This window comes from Nomascus leucogenys, chromosome 13 (genome assembly GCF_006542625.1).
Source record: "Nomascus leucogenys isolate Asia chromosome 13, Asia_NLE_v1, whole genome shotgun sequence".
In the NCBI taxonomy this organism is placed as follows: Eukaryota; Metazoa; Chordata; class Mammalia; order Primates; family Hylobatidae; genus Nomascus; species Nomascus leucogenys.
Window position 1 is genome coordinate 31,764,805 of NC_044393.1, and position 27,833 is coordinate 31,792,637.

Sequence of the window (27,833 nt, forward strand, 5' to 3'; positions counted from 1 at the left end):
CAAAAAGCAAAATCCATAAAAGGAGCTGGGCACGGTGACATGTGTCTGTAATCCCAGCTACTCAGGAGGCTGAGGCCAGAGGATCGCTTGAGCCCAGGAGTCTGAGACCAGCCTGGGCAACAAAGGAAACCTCTGTTTCAAAAATCAAACAAACCAAAAATTCAAAAAGAACAAATTAAATTGCTTACTTAAACAAATTATTTGTTTGTTTATAAATTGGACTTCATCAAAATAAAAAAACTTGTGCTCTTCAAAAGACATAGTTTTCAATGAAAACACAAGCCATACACAGACTAAGAGAAAATCTTTGCAAAACATTTACCCGATAAAGGACTTGTCTGCACAATACATAAATAACTCTCAAAACTTGACAGTAACTCCAAACCCAACACAAATGAACACAAATTTGAACATCTACTTCACCAAAGAAGATATATTTGTCACCAACAATAACAAATAAGCACATGAAAAGATGTGCAACATGTCATTGGGAAATAGAAATTAAAATCACAAGATGTTATATACCCATAAGAATGGCTAAAATTAAAAATATTAACCATACCAAGTGTTATTAGGATGTAAAGGAACTGGCACTCTTGTATACTGCTGATGGTAACATAAAATGATACGCCACCTTAGAAAAGAGTGTGGCAGTTTAGGTTAAACATACACCTGACTTCCTCTCAAGCCTGGCATTTGGTCGGTGGGGACCCACGTGGGTTCAACCTGTGTCTCAAGAAGTATTTATTTCTGTTTGGGGCCCATCTACCTGGCCATGGCATGATGTCTGTCCGCAATGATTGCAAGGTGTTCAGATTTTGTAAATCTAAATGTCATAAAAACTTTAAAAAGAAGCACAATCCTCACAAAGGTAGGTGGACCAAAGCATTCTGGAAAATAGCTGGTAAAAGGCTTACAGTGGATAATTCATTTGAATTGGAAAAACACAGAAATGAACTTATCAAATACCAGTGAGAGCTATGGAATAAAACTATTGGTGCAATGAAGAGAGTTGAAGAGATCAAACAGAAATGCCAAGCTAAATTTATAATGAATAGACTGAAGAAACATAAAGGGCTACGTAGAGAAGTTCAGGATATCAAAGAAGTCAAGAAAAACATCCATCTTTCTGAGCCCCTCTTGTAGGCAAAGGGAAGCAGCTGGAAGAGAAAATGGCACAGAGATTACAACAGGATATGGACATGGAAGATGCTTCTTAAAAATCTGTAACCATTTCTTTATGTACATTTGAAAATGTCCTTTGGAGACTTGGAACTGCTAAACTATTGGTTTATGTTTCACATAAGGTCACTTAAATGAAAAGTGATTAAAATATATTTTTCCTACATTGCTATCTACTTTAAAACATCAGATATTACAGATGTTAGATTGTATCTCAGTGTTAAATCCTCACTGATAGATGTACATATGTAAATCATGAAAATTCTACTTATAACTATAGAAGTGAATGGTGGACATAAAATGGTTATGCCATTTGGCTAATGGCATTAGGCAGCATTTGTATAATAACTAATGGCAAAAATTCATGGCTAATGATGTATAAAATAAAATGTTCTTTGCAGTAAGATATTCCCTTTATTAATGTTACAGAAGGGGGGATACAACAAGGAACTAACAATTTGTATGACAGCATCAAGTATTATTTTGATTTTAGTATTTCCTGTTTTGGTTTATTTGCATCTTAGAAGAGCATAATGGCATTGTTTGATGAAGCGTAATTATGCCGGACTGTTTTGACCTGGTTTAACCCTTCTGATAGGGGGTTGTGAATGTTGGGTATGAGGACTGAATAATCTTTGCCTGAAATGACCTTACACTCTAGAATTTCCACTTTGGAGAATACTCAGTTCTAACTTGTGATTCCTGGTAGAACAAACTTTATTTTTCTAGCCTAGCAATGACCTAGAAGCAGAGGAATCCCAGTGCCTTTAAAAATTTATTATGTGGCTTTAAGAAGCTCCTAATTGTTTTTGGAGAGTAGAATTTATGGGTACAACGTCTGTTCATTATTTGCACATAAAATAAAACCATTTTAAAAGTAAAAAAAACCCAACCAAACAAAAACCCCAAACCATACATCTACCATATGATACAGCCATTTGACTGCTTCACTTGCTTATAGCAACTGTATTTGTAATAGCCCAAACTGAAACAACCCAAATGTCCATCAACAGATGAGTGGATAAACAAATTCCATACAATGGAATAAAAAAGAAATGGACTATAGTTACACATAAGAGCATAGACGAATCACTAAGTATGCTGAATGAAAAAGTCAGACAGGTTGGGCACGGTGGCTCACACCTGTAATCCCAGCACTTTAGGAGGCTGAGGCAGGCAGATCACCTGAGGTCGGGAGTTTGAGACCAACCTGGTCAACATGGTGAAACCCTGTCTCTACTAAAAATGTGAAAATTAGCTGGGCGTGGTGGCGGGCGCCTGTAGTCCCAGCTACTGGGGAGGCTGAGGCAGGAGAATGGTGTGAACCCAGGGGGCGGAGCTTGCAGTGAACTGAGATTGTGCCACTGCTCTCCAGCCTGGGCAACATAGTGAGGCTCTGTCTCAAAAAAAAAAAAAAAAAAAAATATATATATATATATATATATACACACACACACACACATATATGTATACATACATAGCGTAATATATAGTGTATGATTCTCCTTATATAAAGCTCTGGGAGATGCAAATTAACTATAGTGACAGAAAGAAAGATCAGTGGCTTATTGGGGATGGTGTCTTAGTCTGTTTTGTGTTGCTATAAGGAATACCTGAGGCTGGGTAATTTATAAAGAAAAAAAGGTTTACTTGGCTCATGAGTTTTTTTTTTTTTGAGACAGAGTCTTACTCTGTTGGCTAGGCTGGAGTGCAGTGGTACAATCTCGGTTCACTGCAACCTCCGTCTCCCAGGCTCAGCCTCCTGAGTAGCTAAGATTACATGTGTGGGCCACGACGCCTGGCTAATTTTTGTATTTTTAGTAGAGACGGGGTTTTACCATGTTGTACAGGCTAGTCTCGAACTCCTGACCTCAGGTAATCTGCCCGCCTCGGCCACCGAAAGTGCTGGGATTACAGGCATGAGCCACTGCACCCGGCCAGCTCATGAGTTTTTAAAAAATTTTTAAAATTTGTTTTTAGAGATGAGGTCTTGCTGTGTTGCCCAGGCTGACCTTCTCCTGGCCTCAAGTGATCCTCCCATTTCAGCCTCCCACAGTGTTGGGCTTACAGGCCTGAGCCACTGTGCCCAGTCTGGCTCATGATTCTGACGGCTGGAAAGTTCAAGATTGGGCATTTGCTTCTGGTGAGTTCCTTCTGTTCATGGTGGAAGGTGGAGAGCTGGCATGTGCAGAGATTACATGGGGAGAGGAGAAGTGGGGGTTGCAGGGAGGTGCCAGGCTTTTTTTAACAACCAGCTTTCTTAGGAGCTAAGAGAGAACTAACTCACCTCCTCTGCTCCCACCTCCCCCGGTGCACTAATCTATTCATGAGGAATCTGCTCCCATGACCCAAACACTTCCCATTAGGCTCCACCTCCAACACCGGGGATGAAATTTCCACATGAGGTTTGGAGGGGACAAGCATGATGGTGAGAGGCTAGAGAGCAGGATTATAAAAAAGGGCATGAGGAAACCTGGGTATGCTCAGTATCGAGATTGTGGTGATAACTTCATGGGTGTATGTATCAAAACTTACCAAACTACAGTTCATTTTACATCAATTACATATAATTTTACACACACACACACACACACACACACACACACCCCTTTAAAAAGGCGGCTAGAGAGGTTGGAAGGACAGATTCAGAAGTCTGGCTGTCCCAGGTGAACACTACTCCACCCATCATGGGACATTACCCCCCATCCTGCCCCAGCAGGTTACCTCAACTGCTTGGTGCCTCAGTGACCACCTCTGTAAAAGGGGGCTAATAACAAAACCTGCCTCAGGGGCACGTTGTTATCTTGTATCATATCCAAGATTAAATGGGCTAACCCATGGAAAGTGTTCGGAACATCAGAACACGGGAAGTACTCCATAAATAGTAATAGGCACCTTTCCCATTGCAGACGAGGAACTGAGGCTTGGGGTTGGGGTTGGGGGCGGGGGGGTAACAGGCCACTGTTTTGGTCTGTTTTGCATCCCTTACCGTGGGAAATGGTTATTTCCTCATCAACCATTCTAAGTAATTCTGGTGGGGCTGAAATTCACAGTATCCAACACCTTCAGGGAAAGTGGCCCCAAATCATACTCCATCCCCCTGGATATAGTGATTGGTGCAAGATGTTCAAATAATAATCCAAGCTAGGCCAATCAGAAATGTTTCCTGAAATTTCTCTATATTGAATAAACTGAAGTGGGGAGGGATGTCTTCCCCTACCCCAGCCCCCTGGCATACCCAAGTGGATCATGTAAGTCTGGAGTGATTGGCATCCTGCCTTCCCTGCCTCACCCATCAGGAGGAAGACTATGGATAACAGGACAGAATGACGCCGGAGAGGAGCACAGTGGAAAAGGCGAAAGAGCCCTAAGGCTATCCTTTGAGCCCCTGGATCCAGCCAGACCTGAAGCAAAATAAACAAAATCCTTGATGACTTAAGAACCAATCAATTCATTTTTGGGCTAAAACCAGTTTGACCGATGTTTCTGTTGCCTGCAATTGAAGAACTGGGTTTCGTAGAGTAAGAGGAGCTGACAGTAAAACACTGAAGCTGGGAATCCAAAACCAGATCTCACTGCTAACAAAACACGCTTGATTGCCATTTCCTGTTTGTGGGATCAGAAGAGCAAATGAGTGCAATTTAGTATGGAGGGGCTAGGCAATGGACTTGTACCAGGCAGGGAACAGCAGTGGCTTGAGTCCTGAAGTGTGACACAAGAATGAGCTTCGGGGGAAACTATGCAACTCAACCCACTTGGGGAAGGTGTCTCACCTCAGACCTCCAACCCCTGCATGAGATTCAAGACAAAACAGTAGGACAATGGTATATTTATTTACAATTGGACCAAAAAAAGGCATACAGGCATTTTTAATTAAAAATAATAATGATGATGATTTAAAAAGTCAGAAAAATTGATGATCTTTGAACCCTTTATGAGGTGTCCGTTTCCCATTCCCCCTAAAAAGAGAATCTCTTAGGGAAAAAAAAAAATCCAAGATTTGAATGAACAAAAGACTCCATATCGCTCTCTACTGCTTGGGTTCCCTTTTCTCCAACCTGATGCTTGGTGGATGCCGCTTGGCGCTGCAGTCACTGTGAGGCAAGATTGAGAAATTCACTGGTTTGATGGGTGAGGCTGGTAGGGCCACTGGGAGAATGTGGGGCAGTGAGGGGAGGGACATCTTCCTAGCATCACCAGCATCCTGAGCTTTGTCTTGTGTTGGGAGCCCCACAAGGGCTGGTGCAAGGGTTAGCAGCTGCTACTTGAACCCTAATCCCTGGGTGGATCTGGTCTCTTGTAACTTAAGAGCAAATGTTTGTGATGACATGCACGGGTGGGCAGAGGTTGAGAAGAACAGGGGTCTACGGAGGAGCCAGGCCAGCCACGTGAGCCCCTTCTCTCTAAGTTGGCTTCTTGTCCATTCCTGGGGATTGGGGAAAGAACGACAGAACTTACCTTCCATCTTCCTTCTCACAAGCAGTGTTTTGGGTGTCCCCAAAAGGAGGAGGCAAGAACTCAGGTGTGGGGTGGAGGGGATGGGGCTGGCTAAAGAAGTGAGTATGACCCCCAAGGCCAGAGAGGGCAGGGAGAGAATGCCTGGCCACTTACAGGAGGGGATCTGTAATCTCTGGGCCTCCCTGTCCTGCCTGAAGTTGGGCAGGGCCCACTGCCAGCACACCTTGGAGAGCGGTACCTCCTGAGGAAAGGGCCGGGGAGCGATCCTGAGGGGTAAGGACCCTAGCGGCCTTGGCCATCCCTTCCTAGACACAGACAAGTGGATGCTTGGCTTGGGAAATACTTGGTCCCAGTCCAGGGTTTCTTGGCACAAAAACAGTTCACTGCAAGTCTCTTCTCTTCCTCCTTGTTGGTCCAGCAAACTCCGGCTGCTCTGAACAGGGGCAATTCCTGCTGTCTGGGGAACCTGGCCCCCAGTACTTCCAGGGGATTTTCTTGTAGCAACTAAGACTTGGGTTTGCTCCTGGTGAAAAGATGACCCCGAGGCCTGGCTGGAAACCGTGCCTTGGGCAGCCCTGGAGGAGGCTGGGGAGAAGAGGGAAAGAGAGGTCTGGCAGAGGCTGGCTGGCACTGAGGGTGCTGTCCGGGCTGGAGCTGTGCTTTGTCGTGGCCTCAGTGGTGAGGATGGGCAGGGAGAGGCTCGGAAACCTCACTGAAGCTCTGGCATGTCCTCTTCCAGTTAGTCGTAGGGTGGCCAACAGCCCTGAGGAACTGAGGTGGAGACAGTGACCAAAACCCTTATCTCGGTGGATTTATCCATCCTGGATCCATTTGTTAAAACAAAGAAGGAAAAAAAAAATCCAAACCAGAAATACACCTGAATAAACAGGTCAGAGAGTTCCTGTTGGAGGGAACTTTCTTAGCACTGAAGAAAAAGCAACCCACAAAAAAACTCATCCCCCACAGAACTGGAATAAGATGAAGAAAAATGCAAGATTATCTACAGGCCCTCCCGCCCCCCACGCAGCCCCAGGATCCAGGAACATTGTGCCAGGAGTTACATTCCAAACGAGCAGGAGTTATTTTATTTTGCGTGCCTGCAGTCCCCCACGCAGGGTGGCTTCCTGTCCGAGGACGGAGCGGGCCTGGCCGTGGTCCACTCCAATCAGTCTATCTTCACGGCAGCATAGATCTTGCGAACAAACATGTAGGCTGCATAGAAGCCGATGGTACCCGTGAGCAGCCAGAAGGACAAGACCATGAGGGCCGTGTAGCCAAAGTAGAGGAGAGAGGGGATGAATTCCACGATGTCCAGCTGCGGCCGCGAGCAGAAAGAAGACAGGGTGCATGCTTAGTGCCAGGCTGCATGGCGAACTGGGGCCCCACCCTCACTGATATCATGGGGAAACTGAGGCCTGGCCAGGGGAAGGGGCGTGCTCCAGTGGGCGACAAAGGGGCAGGCAGGGCTCATGGGCACAGCTCTGCTTCATCTGGACCAGGCCTGTGTATTGCCCTAATGCTCACAGCCTCAGGGGCCAGGCCCAGAATGCCACAGGAGGAATGGCCACAGCTGTGCCCTTCCTGGTCCCCCACAGTCCCCAGATCAGCAGATCAGTATGGCAACACTCCTGCATGGCTGGAGCAGCAGTCAGAGTGGGTGGGGGAGGGGAGGGGTGTCCAGGATGCCCAGCTTCAGGACCAGGGGCCCCATCAGCCCGCCTCAGCCTCCATTCATTCCTCTCTTCCCCAGAATGCTTGTCACTTTTGTTAGCATCTCACAGAGATTTTGATCTTGGAGCATTTTGGACTCCTTTTTAAGGGGTAGAGTTTAGAGGCTGGGCAGAGATGCTGGGGATCTGTGTTGTGTTATTTACAAATAGAACTAACGTGGAACCTTGGTATCAAGATATGCCCAGGGCCTGAGTAGGGCCTGTCCCAGGACTCACAGGCAGACACATGGTCACAGAATGCCAGCAGCCCAGAAGAAAACAGTAAAGAAACAAAGAAAACAAAATAGGCCACCATTTGAAGCCCTCTCCTAAGCCTAAGGGGTGAAGGCCATGTTTTCAGGCTCAGCCCCGCAACTCTCCCCTAACCCCTTTTCTTTAAAGGGACAGGGTCTCCCTCTATTACCCAGACTAGAGCACAGTGGCATGATCACAGCTCACTACAGCCTCACCCTCCTGGGCTCAAGGGATCCTCCTGTCTCAGCCTCCCAAGTAGCTCAGACTATAGGCATGTGCCACCACACCCAGCTAATTTTTATTTTTTCTAGAGATGGTGTCTTGCTCTATTGCCCAGGCTGGTCTCAGACACTTGGCCTTAAGTTATCCTCCCACCTCTGAAAGCGCTGGGATTATAGGTGTGAACCATATGCAACCAGCCTCCATCTATTCTTATATGCATTCTTGTGGCTGGAGGTGGGGGGATGTGTGGGGGAGGGACAAGGAGCAGAACCGTGGTAAAAGGAGGCAAGCGACGAGGCAAAGAGGCAGAGCCAGAAAGTTCCTCATTTTATACATAAGGCACTGGGGCTGGAGGAAGAGATTTTTTGAGCAGAGCAAGAAGACTGGAGCAGAAGGGAGGAAGGACAAGAGGCTGTGATGTGATCTCTAGTTTTTGTTTAACCGTGTTCCTTGTCTTCCATCTTCCAGATGTTTTGAGAAACACTGAAAACACCTGGTCCTGTTGGGGCCATCAATCCTAGCACAAAATAGGCCGGGTGCGGTGGCTCACGCCTGTAATCCCAGCACTTTGGGAGGCTGAGGCAGATGGATCACATGAGGTCAGGAGTTCAAGACCAGCCTGGCCAACATGGAGAAACCCTGTCTCTGCTAAAAACACAAAATTAGCTGGGCGTGGTGGTGTGCACCTGTAACCTCAGCTACTCAGGAGGCAGAGGCAGGACAATCGCTGGAACCCGGGAGGCGGAGGCTGCAGTGAGCCAAGATCGCACCACTGCACTCCAGCCTGAGCAACAGAGCAAGTCTCCATCACAAAAAAAAAAAAAAAAAAAATTCCTAGCCCAAGACCTAAGCCAGTCTGCCTAAATATGTGATGCTATTGGGCCTGGAAAACAGTGAGCACTGGGCATGTCACCCCAGAGCAGCGAGTCTTCACTGGCTGATGTATCAAGGTAGACGAAAGACAGTCTTTTAGCTCTAGGGCTGCAAAGCTGGAAAGAGTAGACTCTAGGGCTGCCACTGGCCATCTTTCTACTTTGTGAAAAGATCTTGCCTGCAGATTGAGGCCAAAAAAAGATACACAGGGCTAAGGCATGGGCACAGAGCCCTGGTATGTATGTGTACATACATACATACATACATACATACATACATATATATTTTTTGGAGATGGAGTCTTGTTCTGTCACCCAGGCTAGAGTGCAGTGGCACGATCTTGGCTCACTGCAACCTCCGCCTCCAGGGTTCAAGCAATTCCCCTGCCTCAGCCTCCTGAGTAGCTGGGACTACAGGCATGCACCACCACACCCGGCTAATTTTTTGTATCTCAGTAGAGACGGGGTTTTACCATGTTGGCCAGGATGGACTTGATCTCTTGACCTCGTGATCCACCCTCCTCGGCCTCCCAAAGTGCTGGGATTGAGCCCTGATATTTTTGAGACCCTGGATCTAAGCATGGTTGAGGCTAGAACTCCAATTTCTTAGTCTTTCCAGTTACATCAGCAAATACGTTCTTTTTGCCTAAGCTACTTTTTTTCCTTTTTTTTTTTGCTTAAGCTACTTTGAATAGAGTTTTAGTCACTTGCCACTTATGAGAGTTCTGATTAATATGGGCTATAGAGGAGGGAGATTAGATTTGTTCTAGATGATCCCAGAATTAATACTAAGGTCTAAAGATGGAAGTCACAGCAAGGGAGACTGCAGTGTGAATCAAGACCTTGATAATGACAGGAGCTGTCCAGAAAGAATGGGAGTGTTAGGAGGGAGTGTCTTCTCTGTTGCTGGATGTAGTAGAGCAGGGGTCTGTAATCTTTTACTTAGAGGGCCAGATTGTGAATATTTTAGTTTCTGCAGGCCATATGGTCCCTGTCGCAACAACTCAACTCTGCCATTGTAGTGTGAAAGCAGCCATGGACAGATATATTAATGAATGACCATGGCTGTGTTCCAATAACAATTTATAGAAACAGGCCTACTGGCCCATGGGGGCTGCAGTTTGCTGACCCGAGCTAGAGAATCATCTGTTAAGACTGTTAGAGAAGAGGGGCACAGTCACCAGACTGAAGGCAGGGGTATAGCACTACATTAAATGATCCTTCCAGTCTTTTCCAACTTGATTGTTTTTGGGAAACGGCATTCCCAGCTTCGATCAACTGACCTACAATTCTATTTTGCAAATACGCCTGGCTGCCGCAGAGGACTGCTTGCTTCTGGGCTCTGGAGACCCAAAGTACAGCAGGTGAGAGTCAGTCTTGAGTATTAGTTTTGGTGGTGAGGGGCCCAACAGGGCTCCTCCAAATTCCTCTCAATGGCTCATCTGGTTTGTGTATCACGCATGAATCTAGTAAAACTGTCGTAGGGACATCTGTATTCTTGCCCACGTCTCTCTCTGGGGACAATGAGCTCTGTGAGTTGCCCTAGTCAGGTAAGCCTGGCTCCCTCTTATTAATGGGCCACACTTTACCTATGTGGGGTCACAGAGCAAGGAGGGCTCCGAGATGCCTGTGAAAAACTTTCCTATCCTCTCCTTACTCTGCAGGATTGAACAGTACTTGCATGAAGAAGAGGACACCTGCAGAGACAGGATAACTGCAGCCCTAAAGTTGGATTCTACTATTTAGACTATTTCAGCATTTTGTGCTTTTATCTTTATTAACTCCTTTTGCAGCCCTAAATTTGGGTTCTACTATTTAGACTATTTCAGCATTTTGTGCTTTTATCTTTATTAACTCCTTTCTACTTCTCTTCTTTCATGTTACTCTTGTCTTTTCCTTTTTCTCAAGGTGTTATTAGTCCCTCTTATTTCCTGTGAAAAGCACTGCAGGTGACATACTGCTTTCAAGTCCTGCTTTGGCTATGGCTATACCTCGTAAGTTTTACAAGCATTATTCACATTGTCACATATCCTGATGGCCTTTGTCTCCCAAACATACAGAATACAGATTATTTCTTTCCTAAAAAGATCCATCTGCTAGAGCAGGAACAGTTCTAGGTGGCTCTGGTCCTCCCCATTCTGGGTGGAAAAGGAAGATTCAGGCACTTGGGTTTTTCTCCCAGCATCCTCCTCCTGACCTTCGAGGACTAAGAGGACCTCCTCAAGGAGGGCAGTACCTTGTTAACGAAATAAAAGATGGCATAAACCAGGACGTAGAATGCAGAGCCCCCGGAGACTAGGAAATTTCTCCACCACCAGCGGTAATCCTGAGGAGGAAACAGAGGAAGGTCAGTGTTGTCCTGGGGCAGAACCCCTTCCTACCAATTTCACAGTTGCTTGAGGGGCTGAAGACTCTGGTAAGAGCAGTAACATACGGGGGGATGGAAATGTTTCACAGCTTGACTGTGATGGTGGTTCCAGAACTGTATGCATTTCTAAAAACCACAGAACTGTGGACAAAGAAGAGTGAACTTTACTGTTTATACCTCATTAAAAAAAAATCAACAACAAAAAAGTAATTAACATTTCTCGAGCAAATGCTTAGCATGTGGCAGGCACCATTCTTTTTTTTTTTTTTTTGAGACGGAGTCTCACTCTGTCGCCCAGGATGGAGTGCAGTGGTGTGATCTCAGCTCACTGCAACCTCCGCCTCCTGGGTTCAAGCGAGTCTCCTGCCTCGGCCTCCCAAGTAGCTGGGACTACAGTCACGTGCCACCACACCCGGCTAACTTTTTGTATTTTTAGTAGCGATGGGGTTTCACCATGTTAGCCAGGATGGTCTCGATCTTCTGACCTTGTGATCCGCCCGCCTCGGCCTCTCAAAGTGCGGGGATTAGAGGCGTGAGCTACCGCGCCTGGCTGGCAAACACCATTAAATGAGTGGATAGATGAATCCACTCATTTAATCCTGAGAGCAGCCCTCCAAGTTAGGTCCTCACTCACCCTGTCATGTGGAGGAACAACGGATGGCATGAAGTTAAGCAACTCACCCAAGACCCAGAGCTACTCATGGAGGAGCCAGGGTCCCAGCCCAGACTGTTTATCCCAAACCCTGGCTTCACCCACTCTGCCAATGGCTAGTTCTCAGATGGAGGGCAGGCCACCCAGTGTGCATCAGCCTGTTGAAGAAACTACTACTAGAGTGGACCTGGCGCTGGCAAATCTACTGTCCTTTCATCTGGCTGTGGTGAGTACCCCACACAACTAAGCTGGAAGGTGTCTCATTAGGCCCAGGGTACAGCTGAATACACGGAGGCTGGGAGAGGCACAGCAACGTACCGGCCCAAGAGCTCAGAGCCAGAAGCAGGGGCCACATGAAGAGCCCAGACCCAGCCTCTCCACAGAGCCTCACCAACCCGTTCAATGCTGGATCAAGTTCTCCCTCCCCCGCCTCCTGGCCCTGCTCTCCTCACCTCTGCACACAGCTGGAAGTACACCATGACGATGCTGATTTGTGAACAGGATACCACCAGGATGATGAAAACAAGGAACAGGAAGCCAAAGAGGTAATAGAACTGATTCTCCCAGATAGCCTGCGGACACACAGCGGGGCTTCAGCTGGCTTGCCCACCCTGCTCCCCTTCCCCTGGCACACCAACCTGTCACAAGGGCAGCAGTGGACACATCATCATGACACCATCAGGGCCTGTGGGCCTGGCATGTGGCTCTGGCCTCTCTTCCCCAGAGCAGGGGGTGAGCCATGCTGTCCTTAGGGAGGGGCCAGGGCATGACTGACCCGCTCTGGATGGACCCCAGCCTGAACTCAGCAGCTTGTAGAAAATAATGATTCTTATCCAAATCAAAATTATAGAGCAGCCACCACCACTCGAGCAGCTTACCAAGCGCTAGGCCTTGTGCCACATGCCTCATATACAATTGCTACATGTGTGTGTCTATGAAAGCTTGGCCTGGTAGAGCTAAGAAAGTCAAGGATCAGAGAAGCTGGTGACTTGCCCAGAGTCACACAAATGGAACAGAGGCGGCCTCCCTGGGAAGTGCGCATGGGCTTTGGTAGCATGGGCAGCCAGCACCTCTTCTGACCCTTCTCCCAGGCAAACCTGTGTGGGTGACGTGGTCTCAGCAGGGAGGGGCTGGGCCACTACTCTGGAATAGCAGATACATGTCCGGTACTGACTTGGTACAAGGTACCATCTGTGCTGGGCCCCGAGCTGGGTCAGCCACACTTACATGGCTCTGAAGGGCCTTCCTACCAACTTTCATCTTGGCACTCTTTGGGAGGAGTCATCATCACCACTACAACAGCATTTCCTGAAGTCAAGCATTTTTACAATGACTTATTCCAACTTCACAATGACCCTGACAAGCAGGAATCATTCTGTCCACCCTCCCAGGAGCTGTGAGTAACACAGAGAGGTAAAGATGTGCAAGGACCCAGAAATGAAACCAGGTGCAATGATGCTATTAGTCATGGTGGGGAACGACTGAAGTATCACTGAGGCAGCTTCTATTTACCAAGTCCCCCTTTCCACACACCAGGCTCCCCATACACCACATATCTCATTTAAATTTTTTTTTTTTTTTTAGATGGAGTCTCACTCTGTCCCCCAGGCTGGAGTGCAGTGGCGCCATCTTGGCTCACTGCAACCTCCACCTCCCGGGTTCAAGTGATTCTCCTGCCTCAGCCTCCCGTGTAGCTGGGACTACAGGCGTGTGCCACCACGCCTGGCTAATTTTTGTATTTTCTAGTAGAGACAGGGTTTCACCATATTGGACAGGCTGGTCTCGAATTCCTGACCTTGTGATCCACCCACCTCGGCTTCCCAAAGCGCTGAAATTACAGGTGTGACCCACCGCACCCAGCCTCATTTAACTTTCAATGCTGCCCTGAGAGGGAAGGCTGTTATCCAATTTCAGGGTGAAGAATGGGGCTCTGAGAGGTGAAGTGGCCCATCTGAACTTTCTCAGGCAGTAGGCAGCAGAGCACCCGAGTGGAGTGGGAGAGACTCGGCTAGCATGGGTGGAGGGGTGGGGGAGGCACCAGTACTCACACTGAAGATGAAGAAGAGCTCGATGAACATGGCGCCGAACGGCAAGATCCCAGCCATGAGGATGCTGCCGCAGAACAAGAGGTTGACACTGTTAGAGACCAGACCACCAGGAAGCCCCAAGCTCCCTCCCAAACTGGCATGAAGAGAGAGCGCCTACCCGAGTGTGGTGGTGCTAATTCTTCTGGCATATTTCTGAACTATTATAATCTCTTGAGAGGTAGGCAAGGTGGGCATTATTCTCCTCATTTTAAAGATGGGAAACTGGGGTGCAGAAAGGTGGGGTGACTTGCCCAAGGTCCAAGTGATGGTCTTAATCCGTCTCACCATACCCTTCCATCCTTCCCCTTCCTTGTCCTGGTTCCTAGGACGACACCAAGTCTGCCTACAACCTGGTCACCTTGATCTTGGAGTGAAGCTAAGCTTTCACAAACTCTATCAGAGCCAGCTGAAGTGGCAGGAACTCTGGTTGCCGCACCCTTCTGGTGGCGAGGGGGGGGTGTACCCTCTTCCACGTCCCCCTGCTCTTGCCTCTGATGGAGGACTCACCCCACAAATCGGTTCATGTACCACCGCTGCTCGGGGATCTGCCGGGGAATCTGGTTGGTGCGCACAGGGTTGTCATATGGCTGCTTTCGGAAGCCGAAGTAGTAGCCCAAGTAGACGAGGGGCAGGGAGATCCCGAACCACATGCACAGCAGAGCCACCATGGTGGGAAAGGGCACCTGTGGACATGGCGTCATGAGGCCCCCACGAGGCCCTGATGCCCGGGATGGGGGCTGTGCAAGGGGGAGGGGACCTTCTGGGCTCCACAGAAGGAGAAGCGACTTGTGCAGCAGAAGCACACTCCCTGCCCCTGCCACAGGGCTCCTGGCGAGAATCTCTTGGGGCTGACCCCAGCCCTGATCTGGACTCCCAGTGAAGAAGGCACCTCAGCATCCCAGAGGAGCTCACCATCCAGGGAGGAAGTAGGGGAGGAACAGAAAGGAAGGGACTGAGAACGTGAAGAGGAGATGAAGAGGTCAAAATGAAGAGATTATATGTGGCACATTATGTGAGGAAAAGAAGGGAAAAAACAACACTGTACAGAGTGTTCCCAATCTTGTCAGAATAAAACTACATGATATACAAATAAAAAAAAATAAGTGTAAAAAGGAAGCTATAAACTATGTGTATAGAAGGATTCCATTTTAATAAAAACACAACATAGTCGGTCCTCTGTATCCATGGGTTCTGCATCCGTGGACTTAATGAACTGCAAACAGAAAATGTTCAGGAAGGCCGGGCGCAGTGGCTCATGCCTGTAATCCCAGCAGTTTGGGAGGCTGAGGCGGGCAGATCACTTGAGGTCGGGAGTTCAAGATCAGCCTGGCCAACATGGTGAAATCCAGTCTCTACTAAAATTACAAAAAAAAATTAGCCGGGCACTGTGGGGGGCACCTGTAATCCCAGTTACTTGGGAGGCTGAGGCAGGAGAATCGCTTGAACCCGGGAGGTGGAGGTTGCAGGGAACTACAGCCTGGGTGACAGAGTGAGAGAGTGAGACTTCATCTCAAAAAAAAAAAAAAAAAAAAAAAAAAAGAAAATGTCCAGGAAAAAAAATGCAATAAAATAAGCTGGGTACAGTGGCTCACGCCTGTAATCCCAGCACTTTGGGAGGTCTAGGTGGGCAGATCACTTGAGCCCAGGAGTTTGAGACCAGCCTAGGCAACACAGTGAGACTGCATCTCTACAATTTTTTTTTTAAATAGCCGAGTGTGGTGATGGCACCTGCAGTCCCAGCTACTCAGTGGGGCTGAGGTGGGAGGACCGCTTGAGCCCAGGAGGCAGAGGTTGCAGTGAGCTGAGACCACAGCATTGCACTCCAGCCTGAGCAACAGAGTGAGACCCTGTCTCAAAATAAACAAACAAAAAATACAACAATAAAATACAAATTAAAAAACAATACAGTATAACAACTATTTACATGGCATTTACATTGTATTAGGTATTTTAAGTAATCTAGAGAAGAGTTAGAATATACAAGATGTGTGCAGGTAAACACTATGCCACTTTATATATGGGACTTGAGCATCCTTGAATTTTGGTATCTTCAGGGGTCCTGGAACCAATCCCCTATGGATACCAAGGGACAACTGTATCTATTTATATTTGTGCCTGGAAAGGCCTATACCAAAGAGCTAACAATACTTCCTTAGATGGGATATGGGGGATTAGAACTGATTTTTCATTTTCTTCTTTATCCTCTTTTCTCTACACTTACTAAGTTTTTACAAGAATCACATAAAAAGAAATATATATTTAAAGTGTTTAGAATAGTATTACTACAAAGCAAACATCATATAAATGTTTGCTGTTATTTCATAAATTTTAAATTATGTAATTCTTTCGTAAGTATATCTATAAAAAGGAAAAAAGACAACATATATTAAAGACCTACATTGTATTTATCTCTGGGTGAGCAGATTTGGGGTTATTTTAAATTTCTTCTTTAACTTCTCCATACTTTCCAAAATTTCTACAATGAATGTTTATAATGAGCAGCTGGTAACTGGGAGGAAAATGCTCAAAGGGAGAAGTAACACAGGTATAAAAAAGGTGAAGTGAGAGGAAGGGCATGCCTGTGTCTTGAGGGTGGCTTCCTAAGTTGCTGGGAAAGAAATCCCTCCTCTATGCCTGGACATGAAGCCTCATGCAAGGACCTTTACTGCCACCCCCAGGTGGAGGGCAGATGGCTCTACGTGCTAAGGCTAGAATAGCAAAATGCCTGCCCCGTCTCAACTGCAGTCCTGCTAATTGACCAAGACCTCATCCCCCCTCCCCACAACTGAGTTCAAAATCCTCCTCAGTGAGTCTTGGACAGCTGCTAGTAACACACTGGACTGGGGCTGGCAGGATTCCCAACTCTAAGGATAATACAACCTGATCCTTCCTTTCCTCTCTCCTCCACCTGCAGGGGCTGGTGCTGAGGGGCAGGGACACTGAGGAGGACAGGCTTGCTTTGAATAATGACCTAATAAACTCACACTGGGCAGCTCACTCTTGGTTAAGACAAAGGGAAATTCCCCAGTTGGCCGCTGGACTGTGGAAACCTCCCTTTAGAGAAGTGGGCTTGGGCCAGTTGACTGAAAGATCTCACAGGAAGGCCAGGCCAGGGCATGACACACCAAGGGCAGGGCTGGGGAAACCCCAGCTGGCCCTCTGCCCTCATGGCTGGGAACATAACTCTGGGGACTCAGAAAAGGGAAGGGAATGGCAGGAAGTGGCTTTTGGGAGTGGGGCTGAGTGCAACTGGTCCTCACTTGCTGGGGAGGGGCTGGAAGGGTAGGGGAGGCACTTACCGCTCCTGATGAGTGCTTTCCCCAAATGAAGCAATTCAACACGAAGCAGATGCCAAAAACCACACCAGGGTACAGAGTTGCCGTCTGGAGCAAGAGGGGCCGGGTTGAGGAGCAGCATCCAGGGAGCTCCCCAACCTGTCCCGGTGGGGCCCCCAGACCAGAAGCTCTTAAGCCCTCCTTGTCTTTCAGACTCAGCTCAAGCATCATTCCTTCCAGAAAGTATTCCCTGACCCTCAGACTGAGCAGGACTCTGTTCTATGCCCTCTAAGGTCCCTAATACTGCCCCTTCTTGCTCTCATCCCAGTTTGTAATTACATGTTTTGGCTACCTACCAATATCCGCCTGTCCCCAAAAGACTGTGAGCTCCTTGGGAGGAGTGTGTCTACCTTGTTCTCTGATGTACTCTCATCACTGAGAACACGGTAACTACTTTGGCCAGGTGCAGTGGCTCATGCCTGCAATCCCAGCACTTTGGGAGGCCGAGGTGGGTGGATCACCTGAGGTCAGGAGTTTGAGACCAGCCTGGCCCACATGGCGAAACTCCGTCTTTACTAAAAATACAAAAAATAACCGGGTGTGGTGGCTCATGCCTGTAGTCTCAGCTACTCAGGAGGCTGAGGCTGGACAATTGCTTGAACTGAGGCGGCAAAAGTTGCGGTGAGCAGAGATCACGCCACTGCACTCCAGCCTGCACGACACAGTGAGACTCCGTCTCAAAAAAAAAAAAAAAAAAAAAAGAAAAAAGAACACGTTAACTATCCAATATATATATATGTATGTAAATTTTTTTTTTGGTCGGGGGGGTGGGGGATTACTTCCAGAATCGCTTGAGCTCAGGTGTTTGAGACCAGCCTGGGCAACATGGTGAAACCCTGTCTTTACAAAAAATTAGCCAGGCGTGGTAGTACGCACCTGTGGTCCCAGCTACTTGGGAGGCTGAAACAGATGGACTGCTTGAGCCCGGGAGGCAGAGGTTGCAGTGAGCCGAGTCGTGCCACTGCACTCCAGCCTGGGTAATAGAGCGAGACTCTGTCTCACACACACACAAAAACCCTAAAAAACAACTTTAACAAAACACGTATGTCTGGGCCCCAATCCAAACTGCCTAGAAGGATGGTGAAGCTCTGAGTCTTAGGGGTGGCAGATGCTGGGTTCCTATGTACCTTGTCTCACCTAATCCTCACTGCAAGTCTGGAAGGAAAGTCTACCATTATTCCTTTTAATGAGGACACTGAGGCCTGGCGATGTTAAAGACCCCCCTCACCACCTCCACGTCACCCAGCCTCCTGAAAGTGCAGCAGAGGTATAAACACAGGCAGTCTGACCCCAGAGCCCATGCTCCTAACCTACTGCAGTGTATTCTTGCCAGTCAGAATCTCCTGGGTGGGGTCTAGGCACAGGGATTCTAGTCTAGTCAATGCACCAGAGTTACAGTTGAGCCTTTTTCTTCTATTTTCTTCAGAGACAGGGTCTCACTCTGTCACTCAGGCTGGAGTGCAGTGGTGCAATCATAGCTTACTGCAGCCTCAAACTCCTGGGCTCAAGTGATCCTCCCACCTCACCTGCCTGATTAGGAGGACTACAGGCACATGCCACCACATCCAAGTAATTTATGTTTTGTAGAGACAGGGTCTCACTGTGTTGCCCAAGCTGATCTCAAACTCCTGGGCTCAAGTGATCCTCCTGCCTCGGCCTCCCAAAGGACTGGGATTACAGGCGCAAGCCACCACAACCGGCATGAACCTTCTCGCCACACTGATCACCAGGCCAGGGGCTGCTGTGGCAGCCTGAGCATCCAGGTGGGTCACTAACCACAATGACGAAGGCCCTCTGGAACCTGATGCTCAAACCTCCATTGCTGGTTTCATCTTTGGCTCACAGCCCTGCACCCAACAACTGGTCACTGTTCCTGCACATTCCTGTCTCTGGGCCTTTTTGCATAGGCCATCAACACCTCAGAGGATCCATTTCCTGAGGGCTAACGCTATACCAAGGTCCTTATGTGCAGTTAACCCTAGCTATCTTCATTAGAGAGATGGGGAAATTGAAGCTCAGAGGGCTGTTGAAAGTTATCAACCAATGCAGAGCCAGACTGGGATCTAGGCCATTCCAGAACCTTAGGCCCCACTGCTGGCTGCGTCCCTTCATCTGAAATCCTCCTCTTCAGGGCCTGGCTCAAAGGTCACTTCCTCCCTTCCTTTGTGTTCCTGCATGACTCTGTTGTGTAGCACAGAATTCCTCATCTGCCTTCCTGGCTGAAATTTACTCACTGGGCACTGTGCTAGGTAGGAAAAAAAGCTCCAGGGAGAAAGGCAGACCCCTATGTAGAAAACAACACACCTGCCCCTACTTAGCTCTGCCAAGTGCTACTTAGGTCTCATGAGGGCTCTGCCAGGCGCAGGGTAGGAGGTGAGGGAGGCCGCAGCCTCTGGAGGACTGATGCAGGAGCTAAGACTTAAAGCATGAGGTGACACCAGCCAGGTGAGAAGAAAGGGTGGTGTGGCCCAGGCAGAGGGGATGGCACAGGCAAGGCCGTAGGAGAGTACACCCACACTACTGCAGGCTGTCAGAGATGACCCCCTGTGGAAAGGCACCAGGGAAGGGTCAGAATCTCGTAGGGAGACCATAGAGGGCCAAGTGAGAGGCAAAGATGTCTGAATCCTTGAAGATGCAGAGATGGGGGTGGGGGGGGAGTGGAATTCACGGAACATTCACAGAACATTTGGTAGGAAGATCCTTAGCACTTGATGTCTGAGAAGGAATGAGGCATGAGGAAGGAGGAGGATAGGCAGCTCCAGGTTTCTGGCTTGGGGGGCCTGGATCAATGATGAGCTCACTAGATGCGAGGGGTGGTTTGGGGTAAAAAGACTGGGTTTGATGTGGGATCCATCGAGGGAAATCCTGGAGGGTATCTGGTGACCTCTCCAGGGAAGAATCTTTCCAGGAGGGAGTGGTGAGTTTTATTCCTCTCTAGATCCCTGGCTCTTGGCATATGGTGGCCAGAGAAAAATGCTCAAATCATCAAGAATTCAGGAAGTTGGCTGGGCGTGGTGGCTCACGCCTGTAATCCCAGCACTTTGGGAGGCCGAGGTGGGCGGATCACGAGGTCAGGAGATCGAGACCATCCTGGCTAACATGGTGAAACCCCGTCTCTACTAAAAATACAAAAAAAAAAAAAAAAAAAAAAATTAGCTGGGCGTGGTGGCGGGCACCTGTAGTCCCAGCTACTCGGGAGGCTGAGGCAGGAAAATAGCGTGAACCCAGGAGGCAGAGCTTGCAGTGAGCTGAGATCGCACCACTGCACTCCAGCCTGGGCAACAGAGCGAGACTCCGTCTCAAAAGAAAAAAAAAAATACAAAATTAGCCCGGCATGGTGGCACATGCCTGTAATCCCAGCTACTCGGGAGGCTGAGGCAGGAGAATAACTTGAACCCAGGAGGTGGCGGTTGCAGTGATCCAAGATCACGCCATTGCACTCCAGCTTAGGCAACAAGAGCGAAACTCCATCTCAAAAACAAACAACAACAACAACAAAAAACAAAAAACAATTCAGGAAGCTTTCTTTGATCCTTCCAAAATAGTCATGGTCACAACTTTTCTTTACCGAGGGCTTACTTTGTGCCAGAGGCGTGGCAGCCAGAGCTGATACAGCCTGAGCTCTCCTTGAGCTTTTGACAGCGGTGAGAATGGTTTCAGAATCCTAGGCCCAGAGACTTCTCTGAGTGTGGGCACCCAAGAGTCTTCCTAGTCCTTTAAGAGACTCACTCGCTCTAGGAGAAGGGGCTCGGGGCTACCTGGGAGGTGAGGTCAATCTTGAGACCCCCTCTGGTTTCTATGCTCTTTTCTGCTGCCAAGAACTCTCCTTACCTCCAGGAGGCCAGAGAAGGGCAGGAATCCTCACCAAAGAGAAATGCAGGCACCGGTCTGGAAAATGGGCTGACAGGAACTTGGGTCTGGCCTCTTCAGGCTTAGGCAGGCAATTCCCTCTTTACTCAGGGTGTCCTCTCAGCTGCCCTGCTATTCTAAATCTTGTTATTCTGAATCTCCTATTTCTTCTCTTGCTTGAGCCATCAGACAATGTTGGCTAAAAATGACCTAAGTTCAAATCCCTCATTTTACAGATGGGGCAGTGGAGGCCCTGGGAGGTTCTGCTGCGAGCCTGTGGGTAACAGCCTGGGATTCCTGCCCTTGGACCTGTGCTCCTCCTGCTATGTCTTGCTGCTGCTCAGCTTCTGGCCCAAAAATCCCCACCAGGACCTGCCTACCTCCTCCTGAGGAGCCCAGGAAGAAGCTTCTCTGCTTCCCACCAAACAACAGAGAGGGTTTCGCACACTCACACAGAAGGCTCCTTTCTTCCACCGATGGCCTTTTAGAGTGCGGTACAGACGGCCAGCAGAAAATCCGCCAAACACCCTGTGGGAAAATGGCAGGGATCCACACCAAGGGGACCCATTAGCTGGCGTGGAGGAGGCCTGTGCCGCCCCCGGGAGCCCACTCAGACACACCTACCCCATGAACATGAAGAGGAAGCAGGCTGTGGTCATGAGAGCTCCCCGGCTGGAGGGCGACAGCATCCCAAGCATGGCTACAACTGTGGAGGGAGGCGGGGAAGAAGGGCAGAGAAAGGCAGGGTGGCTGAACACCAGGCCCCTAGCCCCAGCCCCAGCCCCAGGCCCACCTTGGATAGACTGACAGGAGGACTCTGGGCAGATGAGGCTCCCCCTCCCTTGTCTTCTCAACAGCATAGTCCCCTACCCTCTACAGGGGAAGACTGGGTCTTAGTTGGGGTTCGGAGGGGTGCAGCAGCTGCTGGGCCTTGGCTGGCCAAATCTCAACTGCAGCTTCCAGTCCACAGAGCACTTGCAGTGAGTCAGGGGCTGGGCTGAGGACACCACAAATGCCAGGTCTCTGAACCCACCTTACCAACTCTGCAGGGTGATTACTTTCCCTCTTTCTCAGATAAGGAAACTGAGGCTCACAGAGGTCAAGTGGCCTGTCCAAGGTCACAAAGCTTGGAGGCATGAGGCTGAGATGTAAATCTAGGCAGACTGACTCCAAAGCTGTCTAAAATTACTATATATTAGTGGGGTTTTTGTTAAAGAAAAAAATATTTGATTTCAATCCTAATCCTGGTACTGACTTTGGGCAGGTCACTTAGCCTCTGACTACAAAAGGAGGCCAAGCTCACAGCAATGATGTGTTGCCTCATTGATGGAGGAGACATGGTGGGCTCTGTAAACGGCTGTGAGGTGAATCACCAGTCCTGGGCTGGGGCTGGGGCTGGGGCTGCTGCTGAGACAGACGGCCTGTCTGGCCCAGAGATACTGACATGCCCACTTGGTGCCAGGAGCTTGGCTCCCTTTCTGCAGGGAGGGAAGCCCACCCTTCTCTCCTTGAGGCACCTGGAAGAGGAAGCCATGCCCCCATGCCTGGCCCCACTGGGCACACTCACAGATGACGATGAGGATCATACAGAACAGCTGAATGCCTGAGCCCAGCAGGGAGCTGAGGATCATGGGGTACTGGGGGGGCCTGAAGACGTCACCGTGCACCAGCTTCCACCCAGACTCTTCCATGGTGTCTTCCTGCAGTGAAGGGCCAGAGTGAGGCTGGTTGTTGAAGATGGAGGCAGCTCTTGCAGGGACCACCCCCAAGGTGACAGCTGACACCCTCAGGTGCCAACCAGCGCTGCTCTGACACAGGAGTGTAAGTGATAGGAGAAAGTGCTTATCTGAAACTGTCACAAGAAAAGGAGGCCACAAACCTGATGTCTGTAGCTGCGTAAAAGGAAAATCTCTTTAAATTCCACAAACCTCGTTTGTGGGAAAATAATGTAAATACCTCAACTCACTAAAATGTCAACTGTAAGAGTTCTTGGGTGGTGAGATTTAGAGTCAATTTATTTATTTTTTTCTGATTATAAAAGGAATATGCATTCTTACTTGTGTAATAAAAAAAGTAAAAATAATTTGGTATGTAGCATGAAATTCAAATGAACAAAAAGTAACATGTTTATTATACAAAAATTTAAACAGAAAGATATAAAAATAAAATGATTTGATACTCCCACTTAATAACACTGTTTTGATATAATTCCCTTAATCTTTTATGTACATATGTGTGTATGTATGTTTTAAACAATAACATTGGGATCACACTATATACTTTGTTATTTTCAGTTGGTATTTGTGAACATTTCTTCAGGTCAATAAAAACTCTTTGACATTGTATTTCAAAGCTATAATATTTCTGGCTGGGCGTGGTGGCTCACGTCTGTAATCCCAGCACTTTGGGAGGCCAAGGTGGGCGGATCATGAGGTCAGGAGATCGAGACCATCCTGGTTAACATGGTGAAACCCCATCTCTACTAAAAATACAAAAAAATTAGCCGGGCATGGTGGCGGGTGCCTGTAGTCCCAGCTACTCGGGAGGCTGAGGCAGGAGAATGGCATGAATCTGGGAGGCGGAGGTTGCAGTGAGCCGAGATCGTGTCACTGCACTCCAGCCTGCACAACAGAGCAAGACTCCGTCTCTTAAAAAAAAAAAAAAAGCTGCAATATTTCTACACCAAGTCTTGGTGTTTTGAATCTTGCCTTAGAAAAATAATAGAAGAATTGCTATGCAAAGCAAGTTGCCTGTTTTAGTTCTTTTTTTGTTTTTGTTGAGGCAGGATCTCCCTATGCTGTCCTGGCTGGTCTTGAACTCCTGGGCTCAAGTGATCCTCCTGCCTTGGCCTCCCAAAGTGCTGGGATTACAGGCATGAGCCACCATGCTCAGCCTGTTTTACAGTTCTTGATATCCACTGCCAATCACTTTTCAGAAAGCTACCAACTTACACTTCCATGGGTGGTATGGAAAGATGCTTGGCTCACATTAACCTTACCAACAATTAGTACTGTTAAAAAAAGAAAAAAAGTCTGTGCTAATATGATGGTCCAAAAAGGTCTTCTCAAGATTGTTTGAACCTGCATTTTGTGGGGTTATTCCTGAGTTAAAAACAGTTTTCTCTTGCTTACTGGGCATATTGCAGTGTCTTGCCTGTAAATTTCCTGTTCATCATTACATTCGAAATTTTAGCTTTTTTGGTTTTACTTATTTATTTATGAGACAGAGTCTTGCTGTTGCCCAGGCTGTAGTACAGTGGTGTGATCTTGGCTCACTGCCACCTCCACCTCCCAGGTTCAAGCGATCTCTGGCCTCAGCATCCCGAGTAGCTGGGACTACAGGAGCCCGCCACCATGCTCAGCTAATTTTTGTATTTTAGTAGACACAGGTTTTCACCATGTTGGTCAGGCTGGTCTTAAACTCCTAACCTCAAGTTATCTCCTGTCCCCTAGTTTTTTTTTTTTTTTTTCCTTTGGAGACAGAGTCTTACTTTGTTGCCCAGGCTGGAGTGCAGTGGCGCGTTCTTGGCTCACTACAACCTCCGCCTCCTGGGTTCAAGTGATTCTCCTGCCTCAGCCTCCTGAGTAGCTGGGATTGCAGGTGCATGCCACTACACCCAGCTAATTTTTGTATTTTTATTAGAGATGAGGTTTTCCCATGTTGGCCAGGCTGGTCTTGAACTCCTGATCTCAAGTGATCCACCTGCCTTGGCCTCCCAACGTGCTGAGATAACAGGTGTGAGCCACCGTGCCCAGCCCTGACGTAGTTTTTTTTAAACAAAGAGATTTTATATGAATTCTTTAAACTGTGCCACTTTTTTCAAGTTTGTTGCAGATATTGTTTTGCCATTGTGGCCTTCTGTTTTATGTATTTGGCATGCAGAATAGTTTTACAATTTTTAATGTCAAATTAATCAACTATTTTTTGTGATTTCTTCCACTGTTTTTATGCTTTAAAATTAGAAAGGCCATCCCTATCACTTTGGGTGAATAAAACTTTTTTCCTTACTTTTTTAGTATTAAATTTTTAGTATTAAAAGTATACCAGGCCAGGCGTGGTGGCTCATGCCTGTAATCCCAGTACTTTGGGAGGCCGAGGTGGGTGGATCATGAGGTCCGGAGATTGAGACCATCCTGGCCAACATGGCAAACCCCGTCTCTACTAAAAAATACAATAAATTAGCAACGTGTGGTGGTGCGTGCCTGTAGTCTCAGCTATTCAGGAGGTTGAGGTGGGGGAATCGCTTGAACCTGGGAGGTGGAGATTGTAATGAGCCGAGATCACACCACTGCACTCCAGCCTGGTGACTCCAGCGAGACTCCGTCTCAAAAAAAAAAAAAAAAAAAAAAAAAGTATACTAAACTGTTAGCATTTTGAGGTTTCCTCTATGAATGATAATACACACACACACATGCACACACACGGTCTTCCTCCCCTCCCCGTCCAACTTCATCCCTCCCCAGCCAAGACCTCGTACAATGTCATCCTCCTTGTTGTAGTTGGCAATGTCCTTCCGGAGGGTCCGAATGATAATCATGCTCAGGATACCTGAAACAGATGGCGGTGAAGATGAGAAGTTGGCACTGCCAGCAAGCCCATGCTCCATGCCCTCCTGGACATGATGTTTTACTGTGTGACAGCTGGCATGCACGGCTTGCTCCATTATGAACTGGCTATGCAGCCACCTCAAGGCCTCTTCTCGGGGGAGTTCCATTCCAGCTACCAGGGGAGGAGAGCACAGAGCATGGAGGTGGGGAGGAAAGGGCTGCTGGGATGGGTAGCGGTATCCTGGGGAGAGGAGCATCCCAGCTGTTCCATGGCTTGGTCCTACTGACTTCTCAGCTCATGTGTCAAAGGGCCGCCTGTGGCTCCATCTCTGGCTATCTGCTGCTTCAGTTGGCTCCTGGCCTCACTATGTTCTCATCAGCACGCCTTTCTTCAAGCTATCCTTTTTGCCCAGAATGCCCCGCCGTGTCCTGACTGACTCCTACTCGTGCTTCAAGGCTCACCCTGGGCATCTTCACGTCCTAGCACCTTGAACAGTACAGAGCCACTCCCGGCCCCATTTGTACTTTCCTGTTTCCCTCTCTAGGCAGCACTGTAGTGGTTAAGAGAATGGGCCATATGACCTTGAGTTCACTTAACATTTTCGGGCCTAGTTCACAGGGCTTCAGGGATTGAAATGTTTGTAAAGTGCTTAGTTCAGCAGCTGGCCCTTTGGTAAATGTTTAATAAACAGTATTTAGCATTATCTGTGCTTCTCGTATGATAGTGAAACCATCAGTGTCATTCTACCCCTGCCTACTACCCTCTCACCACCTGGTTTCTTGCCAGGCTTATCTCGCTGCAGGACCATGATCCTCACTGGTACAGACATTTCCCAGGTCTCTGGATGGTGGCTTCTTCTCGTAAAGAAAGGTCTTCCCCAAAGAGCCTTCACACTTTCCTCAGCTATTGTGTATTTGGCCACCCTGTTGATGTTTCATAGAATGTATCACTATCTGGAACTCCACTACTTATTTACTTTTTTGTTTCTCTCCCACCACTAGAATATAGGCTCTATGGGAGCAGAGACTGGGTCGGGCTTGTTCACACCATATTCCCAGCATCTGGCAAAGTGCCTGGCACAGAATGAGCAACAACAACATCTTGTTGAATGAATCAAGAATGTTTGCAGGCTCAGGTGTGTCTGTCCTCCATGAATGAGCTCTCCAGAGTTCTAGAGCTCTCTAGAGATGAGTCTTGTTCACCTATGTACACCTGATGCTTAGCAGAGCCCTGATGTCTGTTTTTGACCTACACCTGGCCCTGAGAACACCCTGGAAGTCCCCCATACATGATGTGATGTCTCAGTCCCTCAACCCCAACCCCCATCCCCTTTCCTTCAACCCACAGATCTCTCACCTGACAGGAAGAAGACCACGACGACGGAGTTAATGATAGAAAACCAGTGGATCTGGACGTCACTCATGGTCAGGTAAGTGTCCCAGCGAGAGGCCCATTTGATGTCACTTTCCTGGCAGGTCGGAGGAAGCACTTAGAGTCAGGCCTCCTGCTGGAGAACCCGACACAGACCAGAGCCCTCCTCCCCTGCCCATGAGCTCCAGCCCCTTCTCACCTCCCAGTGGACAGAGTAGGTGAAATACAGCTGATTCTCCTTGGTGGGGTCAATTTCTTGGGGCGAGGAGTTGGTACCCTCGGGCAGAGTGCACGAACTCTTCTCATCTGCTTTGAGGTCTGAGAGAGACACAGACTCAGTCTGTTCCTGTGGTGGCCAGTGCCACTGCCCAGGGGCTATTCCAGGGGCTGCCCTCAAGGCTGCCTGTTGCAGGGACCCAGCCTCTAGGGTCTGAGTGGAGATTGGGAGCACAATGGGCAACAATGGTTTTTTTTTTTTTATTTTTTATTTTTAAACCTAATTTTTTTAGAGATAGAGTCTTGCTCTGTCATGCAGGCAATTGCACAATCATAGCTCACTGCAGCCTCAACCTCCCAGGCTCAAGTCATCCTTCTGCTTCAGCTTCCGGAGTAGCTGGGACTACAGGTGTGTGTCACCACACCTGGCTAATTTTAAGAAATTTTTTGTAGGGACAAGGTCGTTTTATGTTTCCCAGGCTGGTCTTGAACTCCTGCTGATGCAAATTGCTTCTGTCTTGGCCTCCCAAAGCGCTGGGATAACAGGTGTGAGCCACCATGCCTGGCCAACAATGGTTTTTGAAAATTATTTCCCAGAGCCCTGACTTTCCGAAGACCCTTAGGGGTCCTTAGGGGCCCCCCGTGCATGGGGGAAGGGAGGGGCCTGAGTCAGAGTTCCTCCCTGGGTCAGTGTTCCTTCACTCAATTC

At 48.2% G+C, this 27,833-nt stretch overlaps 1 protein-coding gene across 8 annotated transcripts in view; it reads right to left on the reverse strand.

The window, feature by feature from the left end:
- Positions 1 to 4,994: 4,994 nt before the first annotated feature.
- Positions 4,995 to 27,833, reverse strand: part of TM9SF4 (transmembrane 9 superfamily member 4) — a 55,760-nt gene continuing 32,921 nt past the window's right edge. For 4 of the 8 annotated variants that reach the window (XM_030825340.1, XM_030825343.1, XM_030825341.1 and 1 more), the window contains exons 7-18: positions 27,108 to 27,226; positions 26,894 to 27,005; positions 25,467 to 25,537; positions 22,557 to 22,689; positions 21,614 to 21,695; positions 21,370 to 21,517; positions 17,105 to 17,188; positions 14,313 to 14,488; positions 13,767 to 13,830; positions 12,171 to 12,290; positions 10,935 to 11,024; positions 4,995 to 6,955 (exon numbers count right to left, since the gene is read on the reverse strand). In XM_030825340.1, coding sequence (XP_030681200.1) covers positions 6,806 to 6,955; positions 10,935 to 11,024; positions 12,171 to 12,290; positions 13,767 to 13,830; positions 14,313 to 14,488; positions 17,105 to 17,188; positions 21,370 to 21,517; positions 21,614 to 21,695; positions 22,557 to 22,689; positions 25,467 to 25,537; positions 26,894 to 27,005; positions 27,108 to 27,226 — 1,349 coding nt within the window. In that variant the 3' untranslated portion in view covers positions 4,995 to 6,805. The remainder of the gene's footprint in view (positions 6,956 to 10,934; positions 11,025 to 12,170; positions 12,291 to 13,766; positions 13,831 to 14,312; positions 14,489 to 17,104; positions 17,189 to 21,369; positions 21,518 to 21,613; positions 21,696 to 22,556; positions 22,690 to 25,466; positions 25,538 to 26,893; positions 27,006 to 27,107; positions 27,227 to 27,833) is intronic. The other 4 variants (XM_003273508.3, XM_003273509.3, XM_012511911.2 and 1 more) reach the window with 3 other exon arrangements.